Here is a 26,572-nt window from a genome sequence, read left to right as displayed (position 1 = left end):
TGGGGCCCTGCTGCTCATCCTGTCACTTGCGTCCCTTCTCTGCCCAGAGCCAGGAAGGCTTGAAAGGAAGCCTTCTTCAACCGTTTCCCTCTGCTTTGCTTTGGGGGTGCCCAGGCTCTGCCCTGAAGGCGGCCCTGGCGCGTCCATGAGTGCCGGTGCCAGAAAAGCCCCATTTGTTCTCCCACCAGTTGTCGCTACTGACTCAAAAGCACTGGCCAGCTCTGCTAGGAGAAACAGCCCTACCAACAGCTTTGGTAGGTCCAGTGCAAAGCTTTGGTGCAGTGCAGATTTCTGATCAGGCAGCACTTGCCCTTTGTGGCTGAAGATGCTGAGGCCTGGAGTCCTGCCATGACCTGGCTCCTCAGCCCAGCCACTGACACCTGGGAATTGCCATCTGAACTTTCACATGCAGAGAGTGATCAGACACCTCACTCCTCTTTCACCCAGAGTGTCACTGCAGAAGAAGAGGCTATCTTTTGTGCCGGTACAGAAGCTCAGGGTTCTCACTTCTTGGTGAACCTGTGATGCAAAGGAACTTGTTAAGAAGGTTAAAATCATTTGGAATGTATTAGAAAGTCTTAGAAAAAGTTACCCTTCGGTTGGGGGTTGGGTGCCCTTCCTTTTTTTCCTTCTCACCTATGGAATATTTTGCCCATTACTTGTGGGGAAAACCTGATGGCTCGTACTTGTTGGGTGCCTGAGAAACACAAAGAGTTTGGCTGGGTCCAGGGGGGAAGGGGGCAGGAAAAAAGGAGGCTGGGGACAGCTGGGGGCTGGCTGGCTTCTTGGGCTGGCGAGCAGGACACTCTCTCTCTCGGAGATGTTGTGGTTTAGAGAAGGGAATTTGCCATCACCCAGACAGAGCTGCTGCGGCTTTTTCCCTCTTCGTTGGTGGCCTCGCAGCCTCTGTCCTACCGGGACATGTGGCGGTGCCAGCCACTGCTGAAGAGCTGCTGATACACCTCAGCCACCGGCCCGGCATCTCTGCTCATCGCTGCCGTCCCAGCTGAGTGTTCCTCAGAGCCCTGCAGGAACACCGGCACTGCCCGCCCGAGGGGGTTCCCGTCTCAGCCGAGAAAGCTGTCACGGGGCCCCTGGTTCTGATTTGTTGTTAATGCCGTAGTTATTGTTGTTTGTTTGCCTTGTTATACGTACTAGTAAAGAACTGTTACTCCTATCCCCAGACCTCTGCCTGAGAGCCCTTTGATTCCAAAATTACAGTAATTTGGAGGGAGGGTGTCTACATTTTTGAGAGGAATGATGGGTTTGTCTTTCCAAACCAGTTGTGGGTCTGCTGATAGATGAAACTAGCACTGAGAGATAAAAGAAGCAATGGGATGGATTCCACTGTTTGATGAATGGAAAAAGATATTTGCCTTTACAAACAAACTGTAGGTTTGCTGGTAAATGAAACTGGATATTGAAAGAAGAAAGAGACAGTGGGGGAACACTATAAATTCCATGAGAATTAAAACTTAAGAGGGAGAGTTGTACATTACAGGGGAATCTTAGGTATCAGGCATTCCGGGAAGTCTGTACCACTCAAGTACCTCAGCCAGTGGGGAAAGAGAGAGGAACATGTGGCTGTGAACTTAGGAAAAAAAAGGAGGCTGCATCCTCCAAAAATTGGAGAGACCCCAGGGAAATGCCCCATGGCCTCTCCCTTTACTCAAATAAAGTAAAAGGACTCCTCTGTCTCCCTTTTGGACATAAGCCTCTGGTGTTTTCATTCAAACCTCTGACATTTTCATTCCAAGGGAGGCTCCTGCCCTCCCAAGTAGAAGCCTGTCTTCTAAACCCAGACACCTTCTTACAGACCAAGATAACCAAGTCATTCCCTGCATTGCTCCTCCTTAAATTCTTTCAGTTGTCTACTCTGTTAGGTCATGTTTCTTCTGGTGCTTCAAAGGAACTGATTGTACTTGATCTGTACCAAAGCACAAAATGTAGAATCATCTAAATGGAACAGAGAAACAAACTACCTCTGTCAGACCATCTTTACCCTCTAGATCACTTTCAAGATGTACATTGAGGTGTTGGAATGATTATTGCCCAAGATTCCCTTTCTGGCTGCAGGCTCTGGAGCTCCTATCTCTGAGTTCACCCAGGCCTGTGTTCCCTAACAATTCCTGGTGCTATCTCCATTTTCCTTTGGGCACAATAGTCTAAATGAAAACCTAGCCTGAAATCTGAAATGAAAACAACGGCACAACTCTCTAGGCTACAAGGGAAATAAAGGACAAGTTTGTAAAGTTCTCAAACCATTTGTCCTGGACTGCTGCAAGAGTCTTGCTGCACACACAGTGTTGAAAGCCAAGAGAAGCGGCAATTGGCAGCACATTTTGTGACAGAAGCTCAACCTAGCTGTCCAGTAAAGAAAGGAGCTTGAGAAGTGCAAACCTGACCGTGGAAAAGATTCTTGGAAAACTGAACGCTTTCCCACAGTGATGTGAAAAGGGAAAGAAACAATCCAAGATGTTCACATCCCCTTTCCTGTGTTGCACAAGTTCTACATCACATTAATTCCAAATTCATCTTACCTCAAAGACCTATGACTTCACAAGTTTTAGACACTCTATCATTAGCTACACACAGTTGGCCTTCCCTTGTTTTTCTTTAAAAGCAATACTGGAAACACAAGAAATCTGCAAATGTAAGACCTTAGAGTACAGTGCTTTGCTCGAGTGTGAGTTCTAGAGACAGGGAATAGGCTCTGATAGTATTTTACCCTCAGCAGTGACAATACACAGCAGCAACCTAGGTGATTTGTGTGACACTGTGCAGAGGCCAAGACTTGTTGTCTTGGATTAACATGGCAAAGTTAGCACGTTTAAACAGACTCGGGATCCAGCCTCTTTTGGTTTTCTTCCTGTGTCAATAAACAGCGGGAGAAATGAACCAGCCAGCAGTTTCTTTGCAGAGAGGACCTTTGCTCCAGTGTGAAAGTGCTGGACTGGCAAGGGAGGAGGGACATGGGGGGGAGCTGAGCTGCTGTGTTGGATTGGCATCCAAAGTGCGGCAAGAGTAGCAGTTGAATTCTTTTCTTTTAATCCTATCCGCAGCCTGCGGTTTTCACCTGGAGCCGGACAAGAACACCAACAGCCCTGGCGCCAAGAGCACAGCCTGGGGACTGACCGCACCTCCCCACCCCGAGCGGTCGGGAGAGCAGCGCTGCCCCGCAGAGGCTGCATTTCTCCCTCCTCATGTGCGGCTTTGCCTTCCCACACGTGTGGGCTGGCTCTGCCTGACGCTGGCAGGCTCCTCATTCAACACTTCCTAATGCTTCAGGGGAAAGTCCGGATAACGCTTTGCTTGTGTGTGAGGAAGAGATGGCAGTGCGGGGCGAGTGGGAGGGATGAGGCCCGGGGGACGTGAGCACCAGGGGAAAGTTGCAGGTTGCCAGAGATAAAAGTTCTACTGTAGTGAAGCAGAAGCTAAACGAGACAGTGGTTTTGGCCTCGGCACAGGAGGAAGAAAGAGCTGCTCCGTGACTGCGGCCGAGCCCGGTTTGGGCTGGGAGTGAAGTGGCCAGTGCTGGCTCAGGGCGCACGGGGCTCGGCCGTGGGGCAAGCGGAGCCGAACGGAGATCGGACAAAGGGAGAAATGACAAATGGACGCGCGGACAAACGGTCCCGGCGCTTCAGCGGCAGCAGCAGCAGCAGTGACTGCGGACTCTCTGCGTCTCTTGCTCTAGTTCCTTCTCTCCCTCTCTCATTGTCTTGCACCTTCTCCCAGTCTCCCTTTCCTTTGCCCTCCTTTCCTGGTCTCTCTGTCCATCTGCCAGGCCAGGCCACGCCTCTGGCCCGCCCTGGCCCTGGGCAGGGCTGTGCCCTCACCAGCCCAGGGGTCCCGCCGCGCTCTTGTCTTCGCCCGGGCTTGCCGTACTGCCTGTGGTGCTGCTGGCTGGGCATCAGTAGCTGGGTGTTGGGAAGCATCGTCATCCCTTGGGCTGGCTGTCTGTCACGACTCTGGCCCCGGCTCCAGCCTCATCCCTGGCCCCGGTTTTGGCTCCTCTTCCTCTTCCTCCGCTGCGGGTTCCCCAGTTTCAGCACCGCCGCTCGGCAGCGCGGCTGCCGGCCCCGAGCCGCCGGTGCCCCATTCAGATGGGCATGCCCGGCCTGGGCCGATTTGGGGAGCCGTAGGGAGGAGGGTGGGCACCGCTTGTGCACCCAGCTTGAACGCTGACAGCCACGTTTGGCCGGCAGGGCAGGAGCGGGAGGTCCTGCAGCAGTGACACCGGCTGGGTACTCTGCTGGGGCACGGCAGCTTCGGCAGTGTGTGTTCGGGGACATCTGGTCCCTTGGCATCGTGGGAATAGAAATGGCCAAAGAGAGGCTCCGTGTATTCGGGAGAACCGTGCCAGGGTAAGGTGCAAAGATGCTCAGATCCCAGTGCCTCCTGATCTGTCTCTGTTAGATAAAATCCCTTTCCTGCAGCTTCAAGGGGTTCAAACTTTTAAGGGAACACCTGTTGGATGTTGGAATATCTGGGGCTGCACTGGAGCCCTTTTTGTTTTGGGAGACAAGGCTCATCTCAAAGAAATTGCCACTGCAGACTGCAGCTTAAAATATGGGGTCTAGGTGGGCACTTAAGGCTATGGATAAATCACATCGAGTCCCGTATTTCCTTTTCCTTCAGGCTGCCTATCTGATACGCACCCAAGGAATACCAGACCTGGAAGAGCTCAACCTACTTTTGTGAATTTCTGGGCTGCTGCCTGCAGATGGATGTGGGCAGGCGAGGCTCTGCCAAGGAACTTCTGAAGGTACACTGCAGAGCAGCTGCAGGCCAAACAGCTGTTCCCTGGCAAACAGGGTTTGCTCCTTGGCCCAACTCTAAGGCATCAGATGGGTCGTCCCCCCCTTAGTAATCTCCACTCTGGTTGCTTTTCAAATGAAAACCAAGTAGGATCCAAGACTGGTTGAGCTTAGAAGAGACCACTGAAGGTCATCTAGTCCAAACCCCCAGCCACTGGCAAGGACATCTTCAAGTAGATCAGGTTGCTCAGAGCCCCGGCCAAGCTGACCTTGAATGTGTCCAGGGCTGGGGCACCTGCCAGCTCTCTGGGCAACCTGTGCCAGCATTTCAGCACTCTCCTGCTAAAGAGTTTCTTCCTTAGAGCCAATCTGAATGGACTCTCTTTTAGTTTCAAACCTTTCCCCCCTTGCCTCTTGCAATTGGCCCTGCTAATTAGATGTGTCCCCATCTTTCTTCAAAGCCCCTTCAATTACTGAACTTGTCTCCTCAGGGCTTGTCCTTCTCCAGGCCAAACAAGCCCAGTTCTCACAGGTGTTCCTCAGAGGAGAGCTCCCAGCTTCTGGTCATTTCTGAGGCCCTCTTTTGCTCTCGGGTGCTGTTTTCAGGTTTACCTGGTAGCGAAGGAACTGAAGTATTGCAGTGCTGGGGACGGTGGCCCACAGTGAGATTTGGAAAACACAATGAAAGGAGTCCCTGCCAAGCGCTTCTAGGTTGATCTGTGGCAAGGCAGGGGCTGTGGGAGGCTGACTGTGAGCCTCAGAAGGGACCCAGCTTATCCCTCCTGCCCCACTCTTAGAGGTTTCTGCCAGCCAAACAGGGACAGCTGAGCAGCATTTGTGCCAGCCCCGTGTGCTACCTGGCCCGGTCAAGTCAGTGAGAACCGCCCCAGCTTTGCTGCCAGGTTTTGTGTTAGACAGGGAGCTGGTGGCCAGGCCACTTCCTTGGCTGTCCCTGCTGTGGTGGAAGATGCCAGTCAGCACAGGAGGGGCAAGGCATGCTAAGGAACACACTTCTCTCCTTGCAAGCCAGAACTGAGTCTATTTGCACTTTGCTGCTTGTGTCTGTGCATTTCTGGGCACCAGAGGAAACCAGCTTGACCCTCTTAGGAGCTCAGTTTGGAAAAGAATGGTTTCTTTTGCCTTTGTCTCTTTTAATTTGGTTTCTTTTGTTTCTCTTTCTTTCTTGGGCAGCATCCATTTCTCAAATTAGCCAAGCCTCTCTTCGGCCTCTTCTGACAGCCCAGTTGCTGTCATCCCTGCACCAAAGTAATGCAGGAAGCAGAGGAGATGACAAGGACCACTTCAGCACTTTGAGAACAGAGCCTCTGAGAACAGGCAGAAACCCTGAGGAGCGAGGGGCCAGGAAACAGGCAGCCATCAGAACAGGAAAGGAAGGTGGCATCTCCTTTTTTCCCATCTGCTAATCCTCCTTCTAAACTTCTGGTTAGGACAGCATTGCTGGAAGGCACAAAGTCATTACTAATGTGCACTTTTCAGATCGGGGGGGTTGTGTGAGACATGCGGCTTCCACTCTTTATTAGGGGAGCTTGGCTGGGACTTCATCTGGAAGTGTCTTCCTCCCCTCAGCAGGCAAACAAGATGGAACGACAGCGTATGGAGGCACAGCAGCTGCTGGAGCAAGGGGAACACTTCCTGGCAGAGGTGCAGAGGGAGCAGGAGAAAAAGCGGCTTGAGGTGAAGCAGGAAGTTGCCATCATCCAAGCTACCAAGAAGAGGTATGAAGCAGAGCCAATCAAAAGGCAAAGGGTGTGAAAAGAGAGTTTGTGTGTTGTTTTGGACTCCTCTGGGCTCCTAATGGGCACTCTTCACTGGACACTGTCTGTCTGGGGGGTTTGTCTCTTAGCTGGCCCTTGGCAAAGAGTGCCAGAGAGAGCTTTGTGCCATGGGGGAGAGGGCCTCTCAGGTGAGAGGCTACCAGAGTGCAGCTCTGAGGAAGGCAGGAATGGCCTTGCTGGCCTGAAAAGAATGGGAAGGCCAGAGCTGTCTCTCAGAAGCAGGGAGGTCTCACAGGAAGGCACCTGCAGAGCCAGGCTGGAGCTGTGGGAGAGGGCTGGCTGTCAGGCTGCTAAGGGGGTGCCTGAAGCTGCTGAGGACGTCCTGTGCATTCCTTGTCAGATGGAGCAGGGTATTCACACAGTGTGTGTGCCTCAGAATGAGCTGTACCACATGTTCCTCCTCCCTCTGGGGTCAGACACACACTTTGGACCCCCTACAGAAGCCATTGTTGAGCTTGCAAGCAGCCAGGGAGCACTTGGGACATTCTTCTTGTGAGGGGCAGCTGGGAGTGCGAGGGCTTTGCCTGAGCTTCCCTGGGCAGTAAAGGCAAAAGCAGGGATTGTATCCTGAGCAGCAGAAGGCTGAGACCCAGCAAATGGCGCAGCCAACGTGTGTGTGCTGGTCTGGCCAAACTGATCAGAGCAGATGGCTTCCTAGATTCCCTTTAGACTCCTGCCTTGTCACCAGTCACTGGAGACCAAATACTCCAGAGAAATGGATATGTTATGTGGCTGGTTTCCTACTGCTGGTGTTTTTATGACTGTTAGTACTTCTGCTATTCCTTCTACAGATCACATGGGTCCCCGCCACATAAATCTCCACTCCAGGTGCTTTTCAAATGAAAATGAAAGAAACTTGCAGGGAAGCAATTGAGGAAGCAGAGAAGATGACCAGGGGCACTTCAGGATTACTTTCTCCAATGACAGCTCACAGCCAGCCTCAGAATAAAATCCTAGAAACCATCAAGCCAGTTGGAAGATTCCCTTCCTTGGTCTCCCAGGGAATACTGCTCTATGTTCCCCTTCTGAATTGTCCATTCTTTCTTAAAGATGAAATGTCCTTCCTATGGACCTTCTGGTGTGGTTTGGAATTGGGAGTGTTCTTCCTTTAGCAAGTCCAATCTCCACTGCCTTTGGATTACATTCCAGTGGCCAAGTTTTTGCCCAGCCGTGGACTTCTGCATGAGGAAGAAAGTGCAATTGCATTTCCAGCCAACAGGCTATGAAGAGCAGGGCAGCCAAAAGATCCTGTGGGGATACAGGCTTTCAGCTGTGCACACAGAGGCTTGTGGTTCCTGCCTGGTGGAGATGGCACATCTCCTGTGGGACTGCTCCTGCTTCCCAGGTGGCCATGGCTAAGAGGTATGAGGCTCTGCAAGTGGAAGAAAGAAAGTGGGCACGTGTGCTGGCAGTACAGGAGAGTGGAGAGAAAACAGCCTGGGAGGTGCCTGGCCAATGAAGGAAGGCACCCACTGGACCTGCTCTTTGTCAACAGAGAAGGACTGGTGGTTGACGCCACTCTTGGGGGCCATCTGGGGCTCAGCAATCATGAAAAGTCTCTGGGCTTGACTGGGTTTATCCCGCTTTCTCTGCTTTCTTTTGTCCCGGTACTCAACAGCTGCTCCCCAGGGCTGTGTAGCTGGCACAGCTAAAGCGCAGGAGAGCCTCATTTGTCTGCCCTTTGTGGTGGCTGCTCACTGCAGCCTTTTCAATCTGGAAGCTCCATCTGGAGAATGAGTTCCCCCCTCTGTTTGGTCCTGGAGGCCAGGGCCTGTCATCTGCTGTCCCAGCTGGCACTGAGGGCTGCCCGGTGCCTCAGGCTGCTGTGACCCTACAGCAAACAACAGGGGACAGTGGCAGGTGGTTGTTTCCAAAGTCACATTCTTCAGGAACAGTGTGCCGTGCGCATCCTCTGTCCAGCCCAGCCCCAGACCTGGGGATCAGATGCAGGGACTGCTGCTGCTGCTGCTGCCACTGAAGTCAGCCAGGATTTGGTGGTTGGCTTCCATCCCAGCAGAACTGGTCACTTACAAAGCCAGGGCCTGATGATGTCCTGCAGATCTCTGGGCTGCGTGGGTGTGAGGGAGCTGTCCCTTGTTGTTATTCTCCATCAGGGAAAGCTGTGCCGGCCAGGTGTGCATCAACACAGCAAACAGGGAGCACGTGAGTCTCTTCCATCTCTGTCTGCTGAGAGTTTTGACCTTTGAGACAAAGTGGCACAAAGTCATTTGCTGTAGGACCCTCTCTGTGTCTTCATGCTAGGTAATGCCACTATCTCAGCCCGTAGCACAGCAGCAGGTGTGATAAGTCGCCATTGATTCCAAGCAATGTCTTTTTACAAAGAATGCTAAGGCTTCTTAAAAAGTGAGACAGTGGGGAATGATGGTTCTAAACGTTGGAATAGTTGTGGTTTCTCTCTTTTCCTAATCCCACCATCTTGTAGCCTGACCACCTGGTTTCTGTCTCATATCTGGTGAGGCTTGCCCATTTTGAATAAAAGGTTTCCTTACACCACCATCTACAAAGTTCCACATTCTGTTTAAACTGTTTTTTCTTACTTTCTTTACATCCATTACAACCAGTTCCCTACAGCTCACATATGTGTCCAGGGAAGATATGTAGAAAATTTTTATGTGGCACATAAAAAGGAATATAAGAATATAATAAGAAGATTTATAAGGAGACCTAATTGTCATTCAGGTAAATTTACAGTGAGACTTAAGCACTTAAAATGCAGACAGTATTAAGAGCTATTGAGTTGATGAATGTGTCTCTGATGCTTTAGTTATGTTTCATAATAGTCCAGGTAAAAATTTGCCAGAGGAGAGGTTCCCATCAAGTAGCAGAATAGTCATTTGTGTCTGCTTGTTAGAAATGTATGAGAGTATGAGACAAGAACCTCTTTGTCCCTCTTAAAAAGTCTGTACAGAAAATGGAGCAATTCCAGCAGATATTGTTAGCCAGCTTTGTCTAGCAGTCGAGAAAACACCCTTGGAGGTACATTCTTATTTGCCTCACTGACTGGTAAGAATCTAGTTCAAATGCAAATTGCAATGCCCATGCTTCAAAAACCACTGGCTGAGTAGTCTCTTTTGAAAAATGTGCTGGAATTTGTTTCTTCTCTTTTTTTTTTTTTTATTTTTTTAGCTGTCCCTTGGTCCAGTGAATCTGTGTGCTTCTTGTAAATGTGAAAGACGAGATTGGACCCTGTGTTCTAAGGCAGAGTTGGTTTATTTCAGTTTGAGCTGGGTGCCACCAGAGAGAGACCCCGACCAAAGAAATCCCTGGGCCTTTATACCCTTACAGTCTGTACACTCGACCTTCAAACACTCCTCAAGTGCCCTACATGAGCTTCTTAGTCGTACAGTGATTTATGGTCTGGGGTCTTCTAACACCTCATTGGATTCTCCATGTTCATGTGCCATTAACTGCTCTTATCTTTCAGCTTGGGGCAGTCTTGGGGCCCTCCAGGGTCTCAGCCCTTATCTGAAGATAACCAGTCTTTCTCTCTTTTCTCCCCTGCTTAGCCATTATGATAACAGGGTTCATTTAAAGTTCGCCTACACTAAGTTTTGAGCAGGGCCCTCTCATGGTAAGCTGAAAGCAAGTTGCAATTGAACTTAAGCCTACACAGATAATTTCTAATATTCTATAAGTAAACTTATTTTAATCCCCAATAATAAACTCCTAGATTACATCTAGCACCTGGTTTACAGTGCAAGTTCTGCCTATCTCAAGGCCACACAAGTCATCTCAGCATCCTTGTTTGTTGGTTTATTCCCTTTTAAATGGGCTCTTGGTATTTCTATTTGAGTCAGTCTGGTGTATATCATTACTGTTACTCTATACTCTCCTGTGATACCCCCACCTTGTAACCAAACACATATCCATCCAGAAATTAGGAATCAGAAGGGGAAATCTTGCACTTTCTCAAGCATCTTTCTCGAAGTCTTAGGGGATGACCTGATGCAACCAACTGGGAAATCATTGTGGTCTGATGGACAGTTATGAACTGGTAAGTCAGGGGCAAGAGGGGAAGATAAGTGCAAAATATGAAGTTGGCTGATATGTGAAATTTGGATAGGGTAAATCCACCAAGTCCCTTGTACTTGGCTTTACACCAGAAGTTCAAGCCAATCCTGCTTTTATTTGTCCTACCTAAGGACTAGTGGCCTTCCTGGCAGGTCAAATATCACTGTTTTGAAGCATTTGAGTATGATATTTTTGAGAGGCCATACCACACTACAGACAGAATAAGAGGGTAAAATAAGCAGAAGTAAGTAAGCCCTGCTTGTATATAATATGTAGTAATTTATAATTATGCAGTGAAATTATTAAATGAAATGCAAATTAAATAAATCTCACGTATATCCAGGTGAGTTGTAAAAATGTTGTTTAGAATACGTAGTATGCTCCTCAACACTACGCTTCATGAATACTGCTGTATGGCTGCCTCTGATAGCATTAAACACTTCAAAATATATGTATATTTTGCATATGGGCAAAAACTGACAGTCAGACTAGGTAATGAAAGAGCAATAGTATGCCTTATATCTTATGAGTGTCAACAGAATTTTTGACTAGATTATTTCTACTAGCTGACTTTTGCATTCAAACAGGAGGCTGTCTTAATTATCCTTGTTGAAGACACCGGATTACGACTTCCGTTGTTGCACTGCAACTGCCAAGCATTTTTGTTTCAAACACAATGAAATGTATACGGAATACTGCAATAAGTTACCACTTTGCTATGATAGCTCTTGGAAAATATAAAAAAAACCCTCTAAGATGGCAATACCTAATGCATTACAATACTAGTCGTTATATCTACATGACTCAGGAAAAAAGAACACCCTGCATATGAAACTGATGACTTTCATGACTTCTGTCTATACCTGCTTTGGACAGTATACATACTTCTACAGCCTGTGAAGGCAGAGGTTACTGTGTGATATATACACACATAACTGTGGTAAAACAGTATTGCTGTATTATATATAGTTAGAGCTATATACAGTTCTACACAGCACATCACATTTTGGGCTTGAGCAGATGGAATTTTGGTTTTCTGTAATACATCATTGATGAATGAAGATTTGTCCATCTTAAGCAGCTTCTTCAGCGGAGCAATCAATGCCTGCATAAGTAAATTTCTCGTATAGAGTAGTATTCACATAGGTCTGGAAAGGAAATAAACAGAGAAGGTATGATGCAAGGTACATTACCTCAAGAACCCTAAATAATATAGAAATTATGCATAGCCTAATTATTTTATCATATATATATAAAATAAAGTTTTATTCTTACCTTCCTGTCTTCTAACATCCTGTTTAGTGCCACCAGTATCTGGGCAAACGATGGTCTTTCATATGGTTTCTCTTTCCAGCACTGTCTCATTAGGTCATACCTTTAAAAATCCAGCACCAGCATTTGGTAATTTAGATACAGAGGTTAAAGTTACAAATTTTTGATAATTTAAAGATTGTGTACATTCCACTTTTCAGAGGGAAATGGATTTATATATAGCTGAAGTTATATTTTCCATAGTTGGTTGCTGTTTGAAAAGAACTTTCTTTTACTCTGGGATAATCAAAAATCTCTCTTTCAGCTAAACCCTGGCATATTATGTAAAGAACAGGATAACTTGCTGGGACAGAGAGCCTGGGAAAGTATTAATGGCAAGTTACTAGTATATGCTGTTTACAAAAGAACTTGTGCAGTTTTAAATTTTTTTAATGTAGTTTTATATTTTGTGTGCCTTTTTAATTTTTTAATGTGTCTTTTATATTTTCCAGTAAAAAAGAAAATGTTTATTAGTTCCTTGTAGAAATCATCTATTTTCCATAGCTGAGGTTGTGTTATTCTGTTTCTTTTTGGGTTTTTTCTGAGGCAATACTCACACTTCATCGTCACAGTTGAGAGGCTTTTCCAGTCGGTACCCTTGAGGGAGTTTTTCATATAGTTCTGCACATGTCATTCCACAATATGGTGTTCCACCTAAAGTTTAACCATTGTCATGAATAGAAGTAGGTTTTAATAAAAGAAAGTTTAATTTCATAGTAGAAATGAACTGACATAGTAACAGCTAAATTAATTTAAAATTAGAGAATATTTTGCAGCTACATTTTTTGTTAATGCTTCCTTACTGCTTGATGCACAATATGAAAGAGAAAAATAAAACTAAGTGTCAATTTTCTCATCTGTGGGGCTGGCCTAATTTTCTCTACAAGTCTGGTAGCCAGGATCTGGTTGAATTCAAAGTATTTTTTCAACAGCATTGATGTCACTGGGCAAGTTATTCCTTCACTAGCACCACAATAATAATATCTGGTATGGACTCAATGGAGCTCTTACTGTCAGCTATTTTAGCCCCTTTCTGCAGATATTTGGTTGCTTAAACTCTTGATTTTTCCACTGCATCCATATTTACTGCAAACCCACTTAGTAAGGAAAGCCAGGAAGAAATCAGAAATCCAGAGCTCATGGTCATTCTGGTCAGAAATGTGCACCACAGTCAGTAGCATCTCCTGGCCAGCAGACCAAGAGCACATATTCAGGGCAAATCACAAGAGAGGTGTAACGCAGGATTTTGAGTAGTGAAAGGCTGTATCACAATCATTATGGATAGAGGCATCTGCAGAAATGACCTCTAAATTTCATTTGAAGGTTAATGTTCAAATATTTTCTTCATGAATATGTGGAATAGGAGGTGATTACGTCTCCACTCTGCAATATCATTAAAATATGAGACTTGATTTAAAATGCAGGAAAGCCACCCACCAAACTCAAAACATGTTGTATTAAGGCTATATATCATATCACAAAATCACAGAATCACTAGGTTGGAAGAGACCTTCAAGATCATCGAGTCCAACGCATGCCCTAACACCTCAATTAAACCATGGCACTGAGTGCCACAACCAGTCTTTTTCTAAACACATACAGAGATGGTGACTCCATCACCTCCCCAGGCAGACCATTCCAATACTTTGTTACCTTTCCTGTAAAAAGCTTTTTCCTAATATCCCACCTATATTTCCTTTGGCACAGCTTAAGACTGTGTCCCCTCATTCTGTCAGTTGTTGCCTGGAGAAAGGGACCAACCTGCCTACAACCACCCTTCAGGAAGTTGTAGAGAATGATACTCCTTTTCTCCAGGCTAAACAACCGCAGCTCCCTCAGTCGTTCCTCACAGGGTTTGTGTTCCAAGCCCCTCACCAGCCTCGTTGCCTCCTCTGGACACGCTCAAGCATCTCAATGTCCTTCCTGAACTGAAGGCCCAGAACTGGACACAGCACTCCAGGTGTGGCCTCACCAGTGCCCAGCACAGGGGAAGAATGATACAGGCCAGGGGCCATTGGCCTTCTTGGCCACCAGGGCACACTGCTGGCTCATGTCCAGCTGGCTGCCACCAGCACCCCCAGGTCCCTTTCTGCCTGGGCACTGTCCAGCCACATCATCCCGAGGCTACATTGAAGGGGGTTATTGTGGCCAAAATGCAGGACCCAGCACTTGGAGTAACTAAACTCCATCCTATTGGACTCTTCCAATCCATCCAACCATTCCAGGTCTCTCTGCAGAACCCTCCTACCTTCCACCAGACCAACACGCGCTCCCAGCTTGGTGTCATCTGCAAATTTACTAATGAAAGACTCAATACTCTCATCCACGTCATCAAAAAAAACATTGACCAGAACTGGCCCCAGCACAGACCCCTGAGGGACACCACTGGTGCCCAGCCCCAGCTGGATGCAGCACCATTCACCACCATTCTCTGGGCCCGGCCATCCAGCCAGTTCCTAACCCAGCACAGAGTGCTCCTGTCCAAGCCGTGGGCTGCCAGCTTTTCCAGGAGTGTGCTGTGGGAGACAGTGTCAAAGGCCTTGCTGAAGTCAAACATCCAAACAGACAACATCCACAGCCTTTCCTGCATCCACCAGGGTCACCTGGTTATAAAAGGAGACCAGGCTGGTCAAACACAACCTACCCCTCCTAAACCCATGCTGGCTGGGTCTGATACCCTGGCCATCCTGTAAATGCTGTGTGATGACACTCAGTATAAACTGCTCCATTACCTTACTGGGTACTGAGGTCAGGCTGTCTGGCCTGTAATTACCAGGATACTCTTTCCCACCCTTTTTTGTGAATGAGTGTCACATTGGACAGCTTCCAGTCATCTGGAACCTCACCAGTGAGGCAGAACTGTTGGTAAATGATGAATGAATTTGCAAACTCATCTGCCATCTCCCTAATCACCCTGGGATAGATCCCATCTGGGCCCATAGATTTATGAACATATGAACATATGATACCCTGAAGTTTATATTTAGGTATGGCCTGGGTTTTATAGTGTAATGAAAACATGGTCATTATGGTTCTTTCTGATTTAAAATGGTACCTGAACTGAAAATTTGACAACTGCATTTCCAAGCATACTGAACCTAAATAAAATGTAGTAGAATAAAACAGAAAGAAAATTGAAATCTATTGTGAAGCAATATTTTTAAAAGACTGAGTGAATAGAACTGCCTTGGTGCAGATTGTTTATTTGTGGAATACAAAATTCAGATACTTACCTAAACTAACAATTTCCCATAAGAGGACACCGTATGACCATCTGCAACAGAGGGATATTATGAAGTGTAACAAGAGTTAATATTTTAAAATTATTAAAACTTTAAAATTAAAATACAATTTAAAAATTATTAAAATTTAAAAGTTATTAAAAAATTAAACTAAAACTAAGTAGTTTTGCTAGTATTCAGGGAATACAGAGAAGTGTGGTATTTTTTTTTTTTGTATTTTTATAAATTTCTGTATAATGATGGGGCTTTTAGAGTCAGAAAGCAGGAAAATTAGCAAAATTAATTCACTCTGAGTCAGCCAAAGATCTTTATCAGATTCTGAGCTTTCAGCAAATACTCTAATTACAGGATTGCTTTTCTAAATACAATTTATAGTTTCCTAAATAAAATAAAAATTTCCTCTGGGTTTCCCAGATATTCATCGGGTCTCCAGTTTTGAATGAGAAGTACAGATAAAGTAGTGGGGCACATTCAAGTAGGTTGTGAACACAGAACTTTGTCAGACCCTGATGGAGAAATAAAAGTAACTTTTTTGTTATGGGTTTTATTTTTTGCTTCCATTGTTCACTCATGATATGACTACTGATTATTTTGAGTTAAGAGTGGATGTCTCATGCTAGCTGCCAAACTTTCCTTGGTATGGAAAAATATTTATTTGTTTAAAAAATGCCACTTGAATGCATACTTACACATCACTATTTGTGGTGTAAACACTGTAATTCAAAGATTCAATTGCCATCCATCGGACTGGAAGCCGTCCCTGGAAATTATTTAATGGGAGTTTATTTTTCAGTTCTTGGTGTAGCAATATTGCAATTTGTATGCCAACAATCATTCTGTGTTACCTTAATGAAAACTGACTTTATGCAAGTAAACTTTATCAAGTAAATAAACTTACTAAACTTGTGCAGTTTTACAGAAGAAATTCTTTATTGTGAGAGTGGTGAGACACTGGCGCAGGTTGCCCAGAGAAGCTGTGGATGTGGGAGTGTTCAAAGCCAAGTTGGATGGGGCTCTGAGTAACCTGGTATAGTGAAAGGTGGGCTTGGAGCTAGACGGTCTTCAAGGTACCTTTCCAAACAAATCATTCCATGATCCTATGATTATTTGATTTGCATCCCAAAGGAACAATTCACATGAAAGCTAATAAAAAAATTATCCAATCAGCATCATGGTGAAATGTAAATAACACCTCAGATGATGCATTTGACCATCCTGTTACCTTGACACAGTGCTGTTTCTGGTCTATATTCTGGTCTATTCTGGTCTATAACTACATGCTGCATATTACGTAACGTCTTCTTTCAGATCTTTCAAAGTATTACCTCTGGACATATCCTGAGGTACCTCTGGTTATCTTCTTGCTAACTTTGGCCTTGTTTAATGGAATTATACCAGCTTGACTCATCTATTTTACTGTCATCCATATTCATATAAATTTACATTTTATATTATAGACATGGTATAGGATTTATTTACAAGTAGATGTATTTATGTGTATATTAATAAACATGCTTATTTTACATGTTAATTAATAAAATTTAAATAATCAGTTCTGTACTACCAGTAAGCTTGCATTTTTTTTCACATGAAAATACAGGTTAAGAAATAAGAAAGCAAAATTAAGAGAACAGACTGTATCAATTTGTTTTGATCCTTACCATGGTCTTCTTAACATAAACTTCTTGACCCCTTGATAAGCCGAAGTCAGCTATTTTTGCCACATAATTTTCTCCAACCAAGATGTTTCTTGCTGCCAAATCTCGATGAATAAACTAAAAAAAAAAAATAAAAAAATAAAGGTACTACTACTACTAATAATAATAATTAATAAAATAGAGAAATTAGTATAAATGAGTTTGATATGTATTACTTTACTGCTATATGGAAAATTGCAAACATCTGGAATAAGAACATAAAGAAATTGGCTTGGTATGTCACTACCAATAACATTTTAAACTTTATCTGAAAATGAAAGCAGTTTACTACCATGTTGTTTAAAGTTTTAATGTCTCTTCCATGATTCCACATGACATAGTGTTTGGTGGGTTTAAATGGAGACAAAAAAATAATCTCATTCAGTGTGTGCTATAGAAGCTAAAATTAAAAATTAATTTAATTAAAGGAGATATTCCTTGGAAAAGTATTTGCCATGCTTTCAATGGGTAGAGAGTTGAAGACTGACCTGTTTCTGGCTCAAGTAGTCCATCCCTCTGGCAACATCTGCTGCAAAATGCAGAAGTTGCTGAGATGAAAGTGTAGATGCAGTACTGTTGGCAATAGCAAAGGCCGGATCTGTCTCTAGAACTCTGCTTTTCCGAAGGAAGTCCAGTAAATTTCCGTGGGGGGCATATTCAATAGCAAGGTAAAGATATCCTAATGAAACATCAGATAGTGAGCATATAACAAAGTAAGAGATCATCAGTAAGAGTATTTGGAAATTTACACTACCCTGAGTGAAAAAAGGAAATAAACATAAAACAGACTGGAGGGAAATGTCAGACAGGGTAATTTATTAGAGTAGAGGAGAATTTAGAGCTAGTGTTGAACATCATTTCTGGTGTATTAATGTGGGCTTGTAGATCCAAACACAAGTTTATCCGATCTTTTAACAAATGTTGTACAGAGACCTGTTAGTATTTCTCAGGACTGGGTGGGCTATATATAGAGAGGGGTTTTTTAAATTAATTTTAAAAGTAGATGTATTCAATAACATCTTACCCCTATGTTCACATGCTCCCAAAAGATTTATGATGTTGGGATGATGACCAAGTTTACAAAGAACTTCAAGTTCTCCAGCAAAATCTCTGTGATCATCTTTTGAGGCATACTCTGAAAATGAAAAAAAACATGTGTTTGTTTTACTTTGAACTGAATTTATAACAATATTCTTTTTAATTATGAGGACTCTGAGTTGCTTGGGTCACTACCATTTCAACCCCAGTAGAAAGAGAAAAACTATAAGGTACATTGGTATTTATAGGAAAAGGTAGGATTTTTCAATCAGAGATAAAAAATGTGAGAGATGAGTGTCTGTAGAAGCTAGCTGCAAGAAATGAAGCATCTTTACACACTCTCCTTATGTCACTCTCCTTACCTGAGAGTGTAAAATGTTGTAGCAGATCTTATGAAAAGTAGCTGCATAAAAATCCTTCCATTTGTGTGCTGTTGATTATTTCTGCTTGTATGCAGACCTTGGCTCTTTTTAAATTAATCATTACACTTAAAAGTGTTTTTCAATTTGCCTAGATAATGATCTAGTGAATTACAATAAAACATGTACTTTCTTACAGTATTGTATGTATTGTAGGTCCCTCTGGAACATAGCTGTCATGCCCAATGAATAAAAAGAAAATTAATGATCCCTGTGTTGTGGGTATATATATATAAACACGCATAGATGTAGTTGTCTCTGAATAGCTGAAGTGAACAAATGCTGTGCCCCAAGACTAGCTCCTATCTATCCAATGCATCTCTCGTTGCAGATGAACTCATGTGAAGCTCATACTGATCTACGAATTGAAAAATACAGGATAGTTAATCATATCAACCATTGAGGAGAAATAGAAACCAACTCTATCTAGCAGAAATACAGTCATTGACAAATTTTGGCCTAGTGACACCTGATACAATTTAATTAGCAATTTTGAATATTTAATTTAGTATTAGAAGAGGGTTACTAAGCATTTGGTATGACAGAGAAACATTTGGAATGCACAATCAAGAAAATTCTTTAGTCACAGAATCCCTGGTCGTTACTACCTTTCATCCTTTTTATTGCAGCATCCATGCGTAACCCGTCTTTCTTAATGCGTGCTTTCAGGACTTGCCCAAAGTTACCTTCCCCAATCACATCTTGAAATTTTATGTCATTCCATTCAAGGACTGGATAAATAGTAGGATCTGGACTGTTTTTGGCTTTCCTGCTCAGAGTGAGAGTACCTGAGTTAAACTGCAGAGCTGGCTCTTCCCTCTGCAACAGAGTTAGGCAAATGACATTAACTGTGATTTCTACTTCACTGAATAATGCCCCAATTACATTTTCCAAATAGTTATGCTGACTCATCTACACACACACACACACACACACACACACACACAGACACACACAGAGACACACAGATCAATCCATCTCTTACATAAACAAGTGAGTACATTAGACAGTTACACCTACTTTAACTGCAACAAGCAGCTCTGCCATATCTACAAAATTATTCTAATTGGCATGTAAGTACCTTTTAGACCTGGGCCTCTTGAACAGCTTTATAATCATTTTGAAGATGAAGGACGTGGGCAAAAATAATGTGATAGAACTTACCTCAAAACCAGTTACAAATCTCAGGTTTGAGATTTATCTCATATTAGGCTTAATTTAATCTTGTGTTGGTCAGGCTCAATAGGAGAGGTGAGGCAAGAAGAAGAAAGGAAATAAAAAGAGAGAGGAAATTATCATCCTCCGTATTTAAGGAGATATGTCCTTTTCTCATTCTCATGAGGAACACATTCTCATGAAATACTTCTGTGGGAAAATTTTAGGACTAGGAGACAAAGCTATAATATGTATATAATATATAAGCTATAATATAATATAATATATAATAGCCTGATTGCATCATTGGGTGAGTCCCCCACCCCTGTTTATGAAACAATCTATTTAGATACATAGGAAGAAACTTTTTGGTCTAGCTTTATTCTGCTCCACAGGTTCCCCTCTGAAGACAAAGAAAAGCACCAGAAAGCAGAGTGATTGAAAAGCACCAGACTGCAGCAGGATACAAATACATACATGTGTACTGAGAGATATCTCCATGTGATGTTAAAACCTTCAACAATTTCCTCAGAGCCAAAACTATGATGTTGCCATTGATAGATCCCTGGTGTACTGTCCCCAGATTGAAAATGGATGAGCAAGTATCAGCAGCTGCTGATGCTTGAAAGCAACATTTAATATTTGGTAGTTTTCAAAATCAGTCATGACTTCATAGATGCAGAACAGGCTCCTCTATTCTGTCTGGCTTGGTACTAGTCATACGCAAGTGTTACAAGGCAGAAGAGGAAGCACAGCAAACGGTCTGCAAAATTTTTTTTCAAGTCAGGTTTTCTACCTCCTAGCCTGTATCTGTGATGGCTTTAGCTTCAGGGTCACTAGTAGAGAAGCTTTACAACAGTACTAATTGCATACATAAAGAGAAAATAGTGTTTGGGAATGCCAGGAAAAAGAAATTGGGGAAAAAAAACAAACTGGAAAAGATGAACTAAAGTTAGTAACCAAACTGACACAGGAAAACTGGAAACCTACCACCACATTTTGGAAAGCCTGAGCCATTCGACGCTGAAAGTTGGCTCGCTTTAACTGCAGCATGATGAGAAAGGCCAGGAGAATTGTTACGCACGTCATCCCTGCAGAGCCAAGGATAGCAATAAGCAGCATTTTGCCTCCTTTTGATTCATATGGAGCTGTTGAGAAAGGACATAAGAATTCACCATCATTTTCAGCTTATTCTGAATTTAGCAATACATTAACAATGCGTAACTGAAAACTGCTGTCTCGTAAACTGTTTAAAGACCTAAGGATACATCCCTTTGTTTTCCAAAGATGTCAGAAATATTGGATGCTCTGAATTTCAGATGTATGAGCATCTGCATATTCTGTTGAATTCAGACAGAGCAGAGATGAGGCCACATTCAGTGATCTAATGGTCTTGCTATACGCAACTCCTTTAATTTTTGAGTCACTGGGCCATTTATAGTGGATATACACAAAAGGTGCGTGTTGTCACTTCATCAATTCCATGCAATGAACTAACAATTAAATTTTGGTGGTGCTGTGTTGTGTGTCAAAATTAAGAGCAAAAGAAAATTTAGATTAAAAAATTAGTATTATGACAGTGTCGTAGCTAACTAGTTTACACAACCAGTCCTGGTTTGTGGAAATCCAGTGTGGTTGATTAACTAACCTTTAGTTTCTGGGAGAGTCTTCAGTTCAAACGATGTGTTTGGGTTGCTCAAGCCAATGTTGTTCTGAGCATTAATCTGAACCTGGTACACTGTGTCTGGCTCAAGGCCCTTGAGGTGATATTGAGTAATGCTGGTGTTCTTTATGATAATATCAATGTGGTTGTACTCAGCTTTGCCATATATTTTGTAGCTGATGATGATGGAGGAGATAGAATGACCCTCAGCAGCTGTCCAAGAGATGACTGAGGATGTGTCTGTGGTGTTAGAAAACCTGATGTTGTTTGGTGCAGGAGGGATTCCTGAGAACAAACACAAACACACAAGGCATTGGAGTGTACATCCACCCTTTTCTCCTTTCCACAGAGAACAAAACATTTTCCCCAGTGCTTTTGTTGTGCAAAACCAAATTTGTTTATGAACTATGGCAACTGAATGCAATAATTTTATGATCCTGATGTGCAGTCATCCTTGTAGCAGTATTCCATGCTGCCAGCAGAGGCTGGAGTTGCATTCAATATACTGTCTTGGATGAAGATACACATTCTCTGAGCTGTATACAAGCACACCAGATTTGCTTTCAGATTAATGCAAAAAGGATTAATTTCCTTATATACTGATTTATCATTCCCTTGTAATTGTCATGTCCCATATTTTCACTATTTCAGAGAGCAATTACCTGTCAGGCTGTTAGAAAGAAAGGAAATTGATACCAACATTTCCAAAAATCAAATCAGAAAACCACCAGCAGATGTGAGTGCTATACTTGTGGATGCAGCCATGAATACTAAGTTAAGTACCTTCTCCTGGACAACAGTACCCTTATGAGTTTCTCGGTGCAGTTTGGTGTCAGAGCTCCGGAGAGTCCTATAACAGCCATTGATACTTCAACTAATACATGTAGAATTTCAGTGAGGGCCTCCTTACATGACCTGTAAGGAGGAAGAAGCCCACTTTTCCAGTGTGTGGTAAGGGCGGTGTCACCCATCAGCCATTCAGATGGATAGCTGTTCAGATGGTACTTCCTTCAGATAGAGCATTTGTTGTGGTGTTGTGAAAGCACACTGCTCACACTTAGGGAATTGTCTTCAGTGTAGCACACTTAACTACTCTTTGCTCACAGGGGTTTTACCTTGCATTGTATCTTCTCTTCTTTAAGTGCTGACTATTTCTGCATTGTCATAGCCGAATTGAGTAACAAAAGAGCTTGGAGTAGTGAACTCTGATGGCTCATCATTCTGAGGAGGAAAAAAACGCTACTTGTGTCAGAAGCACGAGTCGCGCTGAAATGAAGATGTGGATTCTCAAGCTTGCTTTTCTCCATTTAAAAAAATCCCCACATTAATAGTTCCTGACAATTTCCAGCAGAAGAATTCCTTTGGATGCTGAGCTTTCCAAATAATAGCAGTAACAACCACAAGCGATCATCAGGAACTAAGTGTTACCAAAATAAAGAATTACATTTAATGTAGTCATCAAGTGACAATCAGTCTGATCACTGGAGGTAAAATGAAGAATTAAACAGAAGGATGTGAATCAGCACTTACTGTCACTGAAAGTCCATGCATACAGATAGTTGCTCCATTCTCCTTGGGACCTGGTGTTCACCCGTACCCTGCACATGTATTGCTGTCTAGGCTCAAGATCTTTAATGATCAAGGTGGACATATTTCCTGGCACTTGAGTAATAACACTGCTCTCGTCACCGTTGTCATTCACGCTCTTCCTTTCCACTTCGACACGAATATCATCCTCTGTCCTCAGTGTTAAAGGATGCCATGACAAATTCAGTGATGTCATACTTTTTGGAAAGAGAGTGATACCTTCTGGTGGAGGAAGACCTTGGAAAAGCCACAGTGAAACAGGGAACAACATTTCATGTCTGGTGTCTAAGCTAAAATAGGAGTACCAGTTATTCCCAACCACTTGCCCCAGTTTGAGGTGACACAGGGTAATTCTCTCAGCCATCCCACATAATTTGGCAGAAGTTACATCTAAGAGGTGTTGATAGTCCCACAGTATCTTATCAACAGATGATGTGTCAATAAAATGGTATCTTCAATGAGCTGGTGTTGCAGATGCACTTTTTAGATGTGAGAAGCCAACAGTTGTCTTGTTAGATAGGTCCTGGTGCAATCCTCATTTATTCTGTATGTTTGTATTCAGTTTGAGATCTATCCTAAATGGACTAAAAGCTTTCTGGCTTGTTAAAACATCTTCATTTTTAAAGTAAATTGACCTAACACTAAGAGGAAGGGCTGCAAAAAAATGATCTTTGTCTCCAACTCGGCTGCATAGCCAGCCAAAATATATAAATTTTCCTTTCCCAGATCCTCCCTCATGTCTAAATCAGGGAAAATAATAGCTCTCCCTTTTTCTTCACCTGTTTTTTTATTTGGTTTTTTTCTTTTCCTTCCTTTGTTTTTTTTAATATCCCTTTGCCTGAGATTCTTTTGAAAGAGCCTATAAAGTTTTCAAGTGCAACAGTCTTTGCTCAAGTGAAAGTATTCTGGCAGAGATCAGGGAACAGACCACAGAGAAAAACACCTGAAACACCCATTTGTGAAAAGTCATGATGGTGACTTACCAAGTGCAGCTGTTGTGAAACTGGCCTGTGGCCCAGGATGGCCTTCGCCACCTTCCCCTTGACGACTCAGCTGAACACAGAACTGATACTCAGTTTTGGGTTCCAGATTGTCCAGTCTTTTAGTTGTGCCTCTTACTGACAACAAAAGTCAAAAGAAAGTAAAGCCATGTCCCATATTATGGAAGAAAATATTTGGAAAATACAAGGTAAGATACTCAGGCTCCTTTTTTTTGTTGTTGTTGTTGATTCAGTAGGATAAACTAATTAGAAGTATAAAATAATTATTTTTAAGTTGAGCTCCAACCCAGTCCAAAGGTTGCTTCATCTGCCCTTCTGTCAGGACAAAACAATATTGGTTGCTTAGTCATTGTTCTTTCTATATGCAGATCCTAGGTTATACTGGTTAAGTAATAGCTGTTGGTAAATTCCTGTAATGTTTCCTGTAGTATTTTAGGCCATGCATAAAATTTGAAAGCATAGCTGGAGGAGGTAATCTTATTAATAACCAGGTTTTATTTTAGCATTCCATTGCATTATTGATAAATATTTTGTTAAGTTATGTGTCTCACTAGGGGCACAATGAAAACAATGCAAGATGGTAGATGCCCCAGCATCTCCATACTGCCCACTGCTTTTAAAAATCTTCTGTTTACACAGGAGTTTAAAATAGCTGGTCCCAATGCTGAGTACACTTAATCCTAAGGTAGGAGGGGAAAACCTTTTGTTCCTGAAGTGAATACACACTTCCAACGACTGTTGGTGTAACACATCCACATGAACATCATGTGTGGTGATAAACAATCACACATCCAGTCACAAAAGATTTAACTTCTATGCATCGTAGAGTCTTTTGAAGCTAATCAATAAGGGAAACATATGATGTTTCAGTTGGTAGGTGAAGTTTGTCTTTAAGGAAATTAAAGAACGTTCTCTTACCTTCCACAGACATCCAGGATTGATAACGTTTTGCTGGCTTGTACAGAAGTTTTGTTGACACAACAGGTCCATCTCCATTGTGCAACTCAGCATTGATATCAATTATGAGAAAATTATGTCCTCTGTCTGTCAGCCTTGGGGCATACTGTGGCACAGGAGGAACTGAACAAGAATGCAAATATTAAACTTTTTTATGGCTCCCTATATCAGTAAGACTCTGGTTATTCCTGGATCTGTAGGAAAACGGAAGATGCTCTTCAAAACTCTCACAAAATAGATGGGGCTTTACATGCTAAAGCTGACAGTGAAGATATTTAAAAAAAGACAAACTGGGGTGTTCTTCTAAACCTTATCATCACACTTATTCTTTCAATATACATAATTAGTATGTTACTTATAAGGGATTTCTGCTCATATTCCAACTGTAAATATTTATTCAGGCATTTTCTGGCAGTGCAGAGAACAGAAAGCTAAGCCATGCTGGAGTATAAAGCTGTGCTTAAAATTAGAGAGACAAAGACACTTGAAGAAATTCATGCTTTTACCTTTGACTGTAACTTGAAATGGTTTCTCTGCCATTCCTGCTACTGTCTGCACACTGCAAACCCAAGTTCCTGTATCACCGGGCAGGATTCGATTAATTCTAAACATGGCTTCAGAACGATTACTTGTAGAAATTTCATCAGGCTGAAATGACAAAAGATGTATATAGCCTGAAAAAATGTGGGTATTTTGGAGTACTCCAGTGATGCTTTGAGTTTAGTGATATCTATAAAAAGCATCTATAATGGTCAACTCCATATTTTCCTATGTGCTGAGAAGTTCATGGAGTATCCCAGAATACCAAAATTTCATCTTATGCTTGAAAACCATAGTATGCATTAACTACAGATAAAGTCAATATAAACATTAGAAATAACAGAAAACAATTGATCAGAAGCCTACCCTTAAGACAGTTCCATCTTGCTTCAAGAGTTTGAATTCTTCAGATTTAGGAAGTGGCATCCCAGTTGCTATACAAAGTGGCTTGAACTCGACACCAGAATTGAGTTCCACAGGATCTAGTAAGTTTACTATCTGAGGTGAAAGATCTGCTGAACCTACAGGAGATATATAGTATAATGTCAGCCTTCCAATAGACATTTTAAAAGACAAGTTTAGGTGTGCAGGAAGTGTAGGTGTCTGGTTCTGGCTCCCCTCATATGGGCATATGAAAGAATCATGCTTAGCAAAGTCAACATTTTTACATCATTTTGTATATAATGTGAGAAGGAGCAAGCCCTGTGTTCAGTTTTCTTTATTTTTCTGATCCCTATCCTCTCTTGTTGATGTTTAAGCACAAACAGTGTAGCCACGGCAAAATCATGTACACATTTTGTTCTGAATTTACAGTATACACTTGCTCTCTAGTTTGTGTGTTTGTATCACAACAATATCATTTGGCTGGTTGGATCACAGTCCTATTTGTCTATTTGCTGTTTTTCTTGAAAAGTTTCACAAATCAGGGGTGGATTTGTAATTTTATTTATCCAGCTAAAATAATAAATGCTGAGTGCATTTTATAGAATACCTTGCTTGAATCCAGTGAGACAAGGTATGTTCAGCTTTGTAAACTTAACTTTCTCCCAGAGAGACACAGCAGTTTTAAACTCTGGTGTTGTCTTAGAGTCTCAGTCTTCAGGTCATGAAGCTCATGGTATCGGAATGTGTGCAGCCAAAAAAGAGGTAGGTAATGGTAAAATACCATGAGGTTATACAAAAATCTGGATGTGCAGCTTCTGTCAGAGACTGATTTTAAGATTAGTCAAATACTATGGAGTAAAGCTTGAAAATCTACCTCTAATGAAAGCAAAATCAGATTAAATGTTAGCATGTGTCGTGGTTTTAAACCAGTAATTAACAAAAAGGGGAAAAAAAGGAATTATTTATTTCTTGCTGTGAGATATGGATTAAAAT

At 42.8% G+C, this 26,572-nt stretch overlaps 1 protein-coding gene across 4 annotated transcripts in view; it reads right to left on the bottom strand.

Moving 5' to 3' along the window:
- Nucleotides 1-9,761: 9,761 nt before the first annotated feature.
- Nucleotides 9,762-26,572, bottom strand: part of TEK (TEK receptor tyrosine kinase) — a 43,877-nt gene continuing 27,066 nt past the window's right edge. Inside the window, exons 8-23 of one of the 4 annotated variants that reach the window (XM_058827662.1) lie at nt 25,562-25,716; nt 25,162-25,303; nt 24,617-24,778; nt 23,681-23,815; nt 22,641-22,934; nt 21,096-21,395; nt 20,438-20,595; nt 18,901-19,111; nt 17,860-17,970; nt 17,324-17,514; nt 16,800-16,913; nt 15,828-15,898; nt 15,130-15,170; nt 12,454-12,550; nt 11,861-11,960; nt 9,762-11,733 (exon numbers count right to left, since the gene is read on the bottom strand). In XM_058827662.1, the coding sequence (XP_058683645.1) occupies nt 11,659-11,733; nt 11,861-11,960; nt 12,454-12,550; nt 15,130-15,170; nt 15,828-15,898; nt 16,800-16,913; nt 17,324-17,514; nt 17,860-17,970; nt 18,901-19,111; nt 20,438-20,595; nt 21,096-21,395; nt 22,641-22,934; nt 23,681-23,815; nt 24,617-24,778; nt 25,162-25,303; nt 25,562-25,716 (2,357 nt within the window). In that variant the 3' untranslated portion in view covers nt 9,762-11,658. The remainder of the gene's footprint in view (nt 11,734-11,860; nt 11,961-12,453; nt 12,551-15,129; nt 15,171-15,827; nt 15,899-16,799; nt 16,914-17,323; nt 17,515-17,859; nt 17,971-18,900; nt 19,112-20,437; nt 20,596-21,095; nt 21,396-22,640; nt 22,935-23,680; nt 23,816-24,616; nt 24,779-25,161; nt 25,304-25,561; nt 25,717-26,572) is intronic. The other 3 variants (XM_058827665.1, XM_058827663.1, XM_058827666.1) reach the window with 3 other exon arrangements.

Source organism: Poecile atricapillus, chromosome Z (genome assembly GCF_030490865.1).
Source record: "Poecile atricapillus isolate bPoeAtr1 chromosome Z, bPoeAtr1.hap1, whole genome shotgun sequence".
Classification (NCBI taxonomy): domain Eukaryota; kingdom Metazoa; phylum Chordata; class Aves; order Passeriformes; family Paridae; genus Poecile; species Poecile atricapillus.
Note: the sequence above shows the minus strand (reverse complement) of the source record. Positions and strands in the feature narration are given on the sequence as shown.